Below are 10,215 nucleotides of genomic sequence, written 5' to 3'. Positions count from 1 at the left end.
TCTCTGTGGAAACAACAGAGAAAAAATATTTCATTCATAAAAAATTCAACTGGTAATATTTTTATAGGCAACCATACTCACGTTTATATACAATCACAGTATAAAATACTGTGTACTTCAGTTCACCTAATTCTAAAACATAAAATTTTTATTGACTTAAATTAATTAACATATTTATAGAAAGAAAATATAAAAGGTATCTGTTTTTGGAATTTTAAGGATAACTATTTAGCACTCATGACAATTATTTTTATTTATGATCAGAATCTCTCCCTCACTATGAAGTGAATCATTATTAATTTGCAGTACAAAGAAAAGCACACAGAAACCTGGACTATTATTAGATCATTACACTCAGACCAAAAAAATTAAAGTGCACATAGAAGCCCACACTGGAATTAACTGATTCACTACCACTAGCTCTATTTCAGATTTCGTTCATATGTTATTTCCCAAGCAAAACATCATTATATTCAAGGAAAAACAAAGTATCTGATTGCACTTGCTTGCTTTCTTGCTTTAATGAGGTAATGACTGGAGTTTTGTATTCTAAGGTACGCAGTATCCCTTGTCTCTGTGGACCGTCCTTGATACATAGAGGTGTCATCTAACATGTAAAAAATGAGCAGGTCAGGCAATAAAGCAAAAACAAGACGGTAATAACAATATGGTATTTACTGTTTCCTTCCAAGCGAAAGCATTCTTAACAATTGTTTGCCGTTGGCTCACAGGAGGAGAGAATGGGTATTAGAAGCTCTCGAGACAATGATCTCCCTTGACTGTTATTACTGTAAGAAGCGGTAAGCCCTGTTGTTTACAAGAGAAAAGCTACCGAATCCTTCGGAAAACAGAACCTGGCAGCCCATCTTCGGGGCAGAATGATGAGGTGGCAGGAGTGTGATGGAGAAGCCAGTCTTCGGGAACAATCACGTGAGGGAATCCAGCTGCGCTTGTATGGTCTCCAGCTATTTAGACAGAGGAAACGAGAGAAAAGTTGCTGAAAGGCGAGAAATGCCTACGAAGGTCTGCTCAGAAACTTGCCGAGGGGAGGGACAGATCGGCAGCAGCAACCACGCATGTAACATCCATTCGCACAGCAACAGATTCACCACATAGGAAAGTTTTCTTTTCATAAGAAGATATTAGAATTCATGGCTGCGATCTACGTTTTCCAATGCGTCAAGGAAGATTTCTAAATTTGACTCTTTGAAATACCCCCGGCTGCTTTAATTTAAATGATCACTACATAAGACTCTTGAAGGGGGGTTGGGGGGGGGGGGGGCGTGTGCATCTTCCTGGCTCACAAAGTCAGGATTTGGAAAGAAACAATGACATTCATTCAAAGATAAAACTTCACAGGCCTGGCATCTCCCTTTCCTCTTGGGCCCGGAAATTAAAATATTTAATGTTAAATATACGTAAAGTGCCAGTGTGGCTAGGTATCACATAGTTCATTACTGAATGCTTTGCTTTAAAGTAACAATCCTATTGCTTTAATTAAAACCATTTCCACTTTCTTCCTGATTTAGTTTGTCAGATTCTCTTCGTCTCGGCAATGCTTCCTGCCGTGAAACATACGGTGTTTACAAGGGATGTTTAAAGAACTTCGCTCCGTAATAGGTCATTTAAAAATAAGAATTCATAAAAAGAAGGCAACATTATGTAAAACCCCACATAGCAGAAATTATTTTAAAAATACAGACCTTGTTATAGAAATCAAACAACTCCTTGTGACTGAATTCCACAAGAACTTTCTCCACGCTCTGTACGGAAGAAGAAGAACGAATTTAGTTGTATCCAATGTTCACTCCAGTTTTTTCTCTCTGGATAGCCCCAGAGTATGCCCTATTATTTTCTGAGTGGTTTAAAAAAAAAAATACTTACCTGCTTCACTCAACCCCACTGTTCTAGAACTCATAGATGCGCTTAATGACACTCCACTTTAGCAAAAGGTTTCAACTCTACAGGGACATTTGTTCTTTAAGTTGCCTCCACAAAGGTTAATAAAATAGAAGCCAGTAAGAGAACAATTTCATTCTCTATTTTTTTTTCAAGATAGAGATAATATATGAGATTGTATTTCATCTTTCTCAGCAGTCCATTTGGAATCTAGCAAATACCATTACGCAAAGACACTGGAGGCAGCCTATCTGATTGAACTCATCCAGCCATTAATGCCTCCCGTCAGCACAGCTGCTGCCTCCAAGCATTAATCTAGCAGTTATGATCTTAACATGCTGAGATGGTTACCTTTTTCAAGGTAGAGACTCAGCAAAAGCTCACAATTAACATGACAGCTTCAAAGCGAAGACTTTAACCAAGCTCCTTCTTTCCCTCAGATGTGACAGGGGAACCTTCGTGGGAGCTGTGGGTGCTGAGGGACACAGGGCACGTCTGCATGATGGCGCAGCAGAGTGCAACGGGGATCTGGCCCCCTGCAACCTGCTTTGGGATGACCTTGTAAACTGAGGGAACACTCGAAGGAGCTCCTGAAGATTGGTCAAACGTGTCTGTTTTATTCAAGGTACTTCTGGCAAGTGCAAGTTAATGAGGAGAGAGAATGCCAAGAATGGGCTTCCTGCTCTGACCACACTGTTGTGCTCACAGGACATCAAACGGGCACCATGAAATGAAGGAGCGGACAAAAGTTGAAAACAGACATGAATTCATGTACTTCATTGCTTGTGGTCATTTCCAACATTCTCTTAATTCTACTTCTGTTTCTATGGCTACTTTTTTCTTTGTTTTATCTGTTTTAATGGTTTCCATTTCTACTTACAAAGCCAACATTTCCAAAACAAAGTATCTCCAGCTAACTGAGGAGAGTCAATGGGGCTGTGTTTAGATGTGGCACCTCCCTTCTCAAGAAGCCAAGGCACAGAGGATTAAATTCCATACTTTTTCTTTGCTCTTGTAACACCTACCTAAATAGTTAAGCTTTAAAATGAATCAAGAAGCAGATCTGCCTTAAAGCCTGTTCCTAAAAAGTAGCAGGCTAACTGACACACATCGTTGAACCTTCAAAGGTTGAAATCAGCATTATCTAGCAGTGCTATATTTCCTCCCAGCAGTTAAAGGGAAAAGAGAGGCCTCAGTTTACCCTGTGGAAAAGCAAGGCAAGTTCATTACTCTCTCACCAATCTAAATGGTGGGGTGGGGGGGGGGAGAGAACAGAGAACTGAATCAGTTTGTGAACAACTTGATTTGCTGTACATACACCCGGGGGTCGTAGCCAAGCTGTTTTCTTGGATCTTGGATTTTGCTTTGTTTCAAGTTAGTATTTTCTAAAAGGCTGCACTGAGGAAAGGGAAGGAAGGTGACTTTGAAAACATACTTCCTAAAATAACAACAGCTGAAATAATGTGTGTGCCCATGTGCACCTGCGTGCGTGTATGTGTGTGTGTTTATATGGCAGAGCTTTGTATATAAATTTAGTGTCTTGCTTTACTGAAATACTTAGCCCCAAGAAGGGAAAATGCTGATACCCAAGATAAAATATGCAAAGAACTGGTGCCAGTGTCTGGCAGGTATAATCACTGATAGCTATTATCATTATCTTTTCCCATTCAACCTGCAGTGACTTAGGGAAGACCATGAAAATACGGGAGAATACAGGAGTGGCTTTAAGTGTTCCATGCCATGTGTACAGAGGTTGTTCTTAGAATTTGAGAATCTCTGTTTACCCAAGGGGTGGCTAAGGGCAGTTGTTTAAGGAGGGTAACGATGTAACTTAGACAGATATGTAGGACAAAAAGGAAAAGGGGACTGGCTAAGAGCCAAGTCCTCACATTGTCACGCTCTGACATGAGCCCAAGAATTCTAAATCCAAATCTCGCCTGCCAGGACATTACTTAAGGTATATTATCAAGAAAGCAGTATAGGTTGCATTTACTCAGTAGTTTGGTAACTTTATTTATGACTTTACATTTAGATATATGGCCCAAGGCCTCCATTTTTACTCCTGCTTTAGGTCCCACAAATATTAGGAATGGGTGTGATCAAAATCATTCCTTGGACCATGACATTTTTAAGAGGAAAACACACTCTGAGTCTTCTTTAAGAATTTAACTAGAAAGTCACAAATCTGCTTTATCAAACTACAGTCAACTCTCTAGCTTCATTTCTCTTCAGAAAATGTATGGAAGGTTCAGTTCACTAAGGAGGCATGTTTTCAAAAAACTTCTCTTCAGTTCTATGTCTGGACACAAATCAGTGGCCGTCTAGGCCCAACAAGGATGTAAGTGCATTAAGTTTAATGAGAGTCCAATTATTAGTATTTCAGGGGTGCCTGGCCTTGGATTGTCTAGCTCTAACACTCTGGGCCTCTGACTCAACTCATGGTTCATTAGTATCTTTGTTAAGGGAAGAAGAGAAAATAAAACTGATATTCAAACCAGCGCCATCTCAGCTATCAGTCCCAACTCTAACAACAAGCTTTCAGGAGGAAGATGCAGAAAATCCTGGCCACAGTTTTATAGGCTATATTTGACAATGGGCTTAATTATCCATGTGCTGTCTATCACTGTCAATAGATGATGAGGCTTGACTATTTGGTCCTGGTTTTTTTTTCCTCCCAAAGAGTCAAAAAGATAGTCTGGACAATAAACTGTAGCCTACTATGTCATACTAAATAAGAAGAGAAATATCTTAGTGACATAAAATGATAGTTGCAAGTAATCAAAATGCACTGTCATTTTGTCAATCATATGTCAAAAGTATTTTCAACTTGGACTACACACCTCTAATCACTTGGTGAAAGAAAGTAATACATGTATGTATTTTTTTATGTACAGGTATATATAGATATATCTTAGGTAGTACTGTATTTCACTTTTTACAAAGTCAAATGTTTAGGGGAAAAGTTTATGGGAACAATACATCCCCATTCTTCCAGGAATCAGATACAAGCAATATTGTTATACAAGGCAAATTGCATTTTAAGTTGAAAGAATTTTTTTTTTTTAAAGGTTATTCTAACAGGGAGTTTATACTGTCTTCCAAAAGAATATAATGACTAGGTAAGTACTAAAAATTATTTCTGGGAGGGCTTTTCACTGCTTGTGTGTTAAAAGGAATATCAATGGATACTACTGGCTATTATCCAAAACTCATGGATAATACTTTGTAGATCTGATAAAGAAGGAAGAAAAAGTAAATTCAGACATAAAGGAAGAAAATGAGAGTAATATAATAATAGTAGGGGCTTCAGCACCCCACTGACTTCAATGGATAGATCATTCAGACAGAAAATCAATGAGGAAACAGTGGTCTTAGCGGACACATTAGACCACATGGACTTCACAGACATATACAGAACATTCCATCCAAGAGCAGAATACATATTCTTCTCAAGTGCACATGGAACATGCTGCAGGAAAGGTTACATGTTAGGTCGCAAAACAAGTCTTAATAAATTTAAGAAGATGGAAATCATATCAAGCATTGTTTGCTACCCTAGAGTATGAAAATAAAATCAATCACAAGAAGGAAGCTGGAAAAACTGAAAACATGTGGAGGCTAAACAATATGCTAATAAACAAACAATGGGTCAACAGAAAAAGAATAAATAAAAAAATACCTTGAGACAAATAAAAATGGGAACACAACAGTTCAAAATCTATGGGATATAGCAAAAATACACCTGAGAGGGAAGTTTATGGCAATACAGAGCCATCTTAAGAAATAAAAAAAAAAAAAATCTCCGACAACCTAACTTTACACCTAAAGGAATGAGAAAGAGAATAAGTAAAATCAAAGTTAGTAGAAGAAAGGAAATAATAAAGATAAGAGTGGATATAAGTGAAACAGAGACAAAAAAAAAATCGATGAAACTAAGCGCTAGTTCTCTGAAAAGATAAACAAAAGTGCTAAACCTTTAGCCAGACCTATCAAGAAAAAATTAAAAAAAAAAGAGAGGGCCCAAATAAAATCAGAAATGGGAGAAGAGAAATTATAACCAATACCACAGAAATACAAAGAATCATAAGGCAGTACTACAAAAAAAAAATTACATGCCAACAAATGGTATAACCTAGAAGAAATGAATAAATTCCTATAAATACACAATCTTTCAAGACTGAGTCCAGAAGATACAGAAAATGTGAACACTAGTAATGAATGACTGATGACTAGTAATGAAGTTCAATCAGTAATTTATTTATTTATTATTATTATTTTTTAATATTTTATTTATTTGACAGAGAGAAATCACAAGTAGGCAGAGAGGCAGGCAGAGAGAGAGAGAGGAGGAAGCAGGCTCCCTGCCAAGCAGAGAGCCCGATGCGGGGCTTGATCCCAGGACCCTGGGATCATGACCTGAGCTGAAGGCAGAGGCTTAACCCACTGAGCCACCCAGGTGTCCCCAATCAGTAATTTAAAAAACCATCCCAACAAACAGAAATCCTAGACCAGCCTCACAGGTGTATTCATAAAAGATTTCAACTAGAGTTAATACCTATCCTTCTCAAACTATCCCAAAAGACTGAAGAAGGAATGCTTCCTATGAGGCCAGAATTAGCCAGATACCAAAAGCAGACAAAGCGACCATAAAAAAAGAAAACTGCAGGCCAATATCCTCAAGGAAGATTGATGCAAAAATCCTCAACAAAATATGAGCAAACTGAACTCAACCACACATTAAAAGGATCAATCATACACTACAATCAACGTAGAACATATTCCAAGAATGCAAAGACAGTTCAACACCAACAATTTCATCAATGCGATACATCAAACTAACAGAAAAGATAAAAATGATATGATCATCTCAACAGATGCAGAATTTTATCAAATGCGATATACAGTTATGACAAAAACTCTTGACAGCGTGGATATAGAAGGAATGTACCTAAGACAGACCCACAGCTAACATCATACTCAGTGGTGGAAGGCTGACAGCTTTTCCTCTAAGGTCAGTACGAAGACAAAGATGTCACTCTCGCCACTTTCTATTCAACATAGTTCTGGAAGTCTTAGCCATAGTATCTGCACAAGAAAAAGAAACAAAAGGCACTCAAATTGGAAAGGAAGATGTAAAAGTGTGCAGATGACATGATACTAGATACAGTGAACCTCAAAGACTCTGTCAAAAAACTATTAGAACTAAAAAATTCAGTAAAGTTGAAGGATATAAAATTAAAATACACAAATCTGTGACATTTCTATACAATTACAACAAATTATCAGAAAGAGAAATTTAAAAAACAATATTACTTCACAGTTGCATCAAAAAGAATAAAATACCTAGGAATAAATTTAACTAAGGCGGTAAAAGACCTCTACTCAAAAAACTACAAGACATTGATGAAAGAAATTGAGATGACACAAACAAATGAAAGATATTCTGTGCTCAAGGATTAGAACTAATATTGTTAAAATGTTAGTATCACCCAAAACAGTCTACAGATTCATTGCAATCCCCATTGAAAACCAATAGCATCTTTCACAGAAATAGAACAATCTTAAAGTTTGTATACAATCAAAATAATTTAAAGGAATCTTGAAAAAGAAGAACAAAACTGGAGGTATGACAATCCCAGATATCAAGATGTAATACAAAGCTGTTATCATCAAAACAGTATAGTACTGGTGCATACAAACACACACACACACACGCACGCACACTACAGAGATCAACAGACTAGAACAGAGAGGCCAGAAATAAACCTATGCTTATATAGTCAATTCATCTTCAAAAAAAAGGAGGTAAGAACATACTGTTGGGTCCATGGTCAAAGGAGCGAGACTGATACAAAGCGAAGGTCAAGCAAAGCTTTATTTCACGCCAAGCATCGAGAATCAAACTGACGGGCCAGGGCTGTCTCTTGCAAAGAGGTGACCTCTCTCTGCCTTACAGACTAGCTTTTAAGGGCAAAGGCCATGTGGTTCGGCCTGGCCATGCACAGGTGGCCAATGAGATTGTAACACAGAGAAAGCTGCACAGTCCTGCTAGGTCACACATACGTGACCAATTGAATTACAATTTACCCTAGCCTATCACCTTGGTCAGAATTGGCGCCCAAAGGGCACCCAAAGGGTGGCGCCCATACTCCTTGGTAGCTAGGGAGACAGTATGCATTCCCCCCACTGATCGGATGTCTCCACCTGGCCTGACCCACCCTTGTATTTGGGCTTTGTTACCTGGGACTGGTTTCCAGGACTTGTTTTTAAGTAAGCTCCCGGAGGGGGTGGGGTCAGGGTCAGGATGGAGCTGCTCTGGCTAAATAGGCCCTTACACACACCATGGGAAAAAGTTTCTTCAATAAATGTAGCTGGACAGCTACATGTGAAAGAATAAAACTGGACCACTGTCTTTCACCGTATACAAACATACACTCAAAACCAACTGAAGACTTAAGTTTAAGACCAGAAACCCTAAAACTACTGGAAGAAAACACAGGTAATAAGCTCTTTGATGTCAGTCTGAACAAGACTGTTTTGGATCTGTCTCCCCAGGAAAGGGCAATAAAAGCAAAAGTAAACAAACGAGACTACATTGAATTAAAAAGGTTTTGTATGGGGGTGCCTGGGTGGCTCAGTGGGTTAAAGCCTCTGCCTCCGGCTCAGGTCATGATCCCAGGGTCCTGGGATCGAGCCCCGCATCGGGCTCTCTGCTCAGCAGGGAGCCTGCTTCCTCCTCTCTCTCTGCCTGCCTCTCTGCCTAGTTGTGATTTCTCTCTGTCAAATAAATAAAATAAAAATTAAAAAAAAATTATAAAAAAAAAGCTTTTGTATGGTAAAGGAAACCATCAACAAAACAAAAAAGCAAACTACTGAATGAAAGAAGATATTTGTAAATGATATAACTGATAGTGGGTTAATTACCAAAATAAATAAAAAATTTCACAAAACTCAATAGGAAAAAACCCCAAACAACATGCATAGGAAACAAGCAGAGGAATGGAACAGACACTTCTCCAGAGACTTACAGATGGCCAACAGACAGACATATGAAAAGGTGCCCAACATCACTCATCATCAGGAAAATGCAAAACTAAACCACAGTGAGGTATCATCTCACGACTTGTCAGAATGGCTGTTAACAAAAGGACAAGAAATAACAAGTGTTGGTAAGAGTGGGGAGAAAAGGGAACTCCTCTGCGCTGTTGGTGGAAATGTAAATTGGTGCAGCCACTATGGAAAACAGTAGGAAGGTTCTTCAAAAAATTAAAATAGGACTACCATATGGTTCAGCAATTCGATCTCTGGGTGTTTATGAAAACAAAAACAAAAATAAAAAACAACCAACAAATCACCAATCTGAAGAGATACAGGCGCACCGATGTTCATTGCAGCATTATCTGTAATACATTCCAAGATATGGAAGCAACCTAAATGGCCATCAATGGATGAATGGATAGAGAAGATATGGTATATATAAATATAATGGAATATTCATCATAAAAGAGAATGAAACCTTGCTATTCGTGACAACATGGATGTATGTAGAGGGTATTATGCTAAGTCAAGTAAGTCAAACAGAGAAAGACAAGTACTGTATTATTTTCACTTACAAGGGGAATACAGAAAACAAATGAACCAACAAAACAAAGCAGAAACAGACTCATAGATAACAGGGAACAATCTGGTGACCGCCAGAGGGGAGAGGGGTGAGGGGATAAGTGAAACAGGGAAAAAGGATTAAAAGATATAAACTTCCATTTATAAAATAAGTAAGAAATAGGAATACTACGTACAGCACAGGGAATATAGTTAATAATATGTAACAATTATATATGGTCACAGTTGGTAGCTAGTTTATCATGGTGATTACCTTGTAATGCACATAAATGTTGAATCACTTGTACATCTGAAGCTAAAGTTGACTCTTGAACAACATGGGACTTAGGGGAGCTGGCCCCCCATATAATTGAAAATCCACATGTAACATTTAACTCTGACCAAACTTAACTACTAATAGTCCACTGTTGACCAGAAGCCTAACAAATAACATAACCAGTCGATTAATACATATTCTGTAAGTTACATGAATTAGATCCTGTTTTAATTTTATATACTATTTATACTTATCATAAAGTAAGCTACAAAAAAGAAAATGTCATTAAGAAAATCATAAGGAAGAGAAAATGCATTTACAGTGCTTTACTGTATTAATGGAAAAAAAAATCCATGTATAAGTGGACCTGCCTGGTTCAAACCCAGACTGTCCAAGGGTTACCCGTAATATAATATTGCACACCACATATAGTTTAAGAA

The 10,215-nt window shown here is 38.0% G+C and overlaps 1 protein-coding gene across 2 annotated transcripts in view; it reads right to left on the bottom strand.

Moving 5' to 3' along the window:
* Positions 1 to 656: 656 nt before the first annotated feature.
* The window catches only part of COMMD10 (COMM domain containing 10), a 208,528-nt gene continuing 198,969 nt past the window's right edge, over positions 657 to 10,215 (bottom strand). For both annotated transcript variants that reach the window (XM_045998844.1, XM_045998845.1), the window contains 2 exons: positions 1,704 to 1,763; positions 657 to 965 (listed from right to left, as the gene is read on the bottom strand). In XM_045998844.1, coding sequence (XP_045854800.1) covers positions 927 to 965; positions 1,704 to 1,763 — 99 coding nt within the window. In that variant the 3' untranslated portion in view covers positions 657 to 926. The remainder of the gene's footprint in view (positions 966 to 1,703; positions 1,764 to 10,215) is intronic.

Source organism: Meles meles, chromosome 3 (genome assembly GCF_922984935.1).
Source record: "Meles meles chromosome 3, mMelMel3.1 paternal haplotype, whole genome shotgun sequence".
In the NCBI taxonomy this organism is placed as follows: domain Eukaryota; kingdom Metazoa; phylum Chordata; class Mammalia; order Carnivora; family Mustelidae; genus Meles; species Meles meles.
The sequence above is the reverse complement of the archived record's forward strand: the minus strand, read 5'-3'. Positions and strand labels throughout refer to the sequence as shown.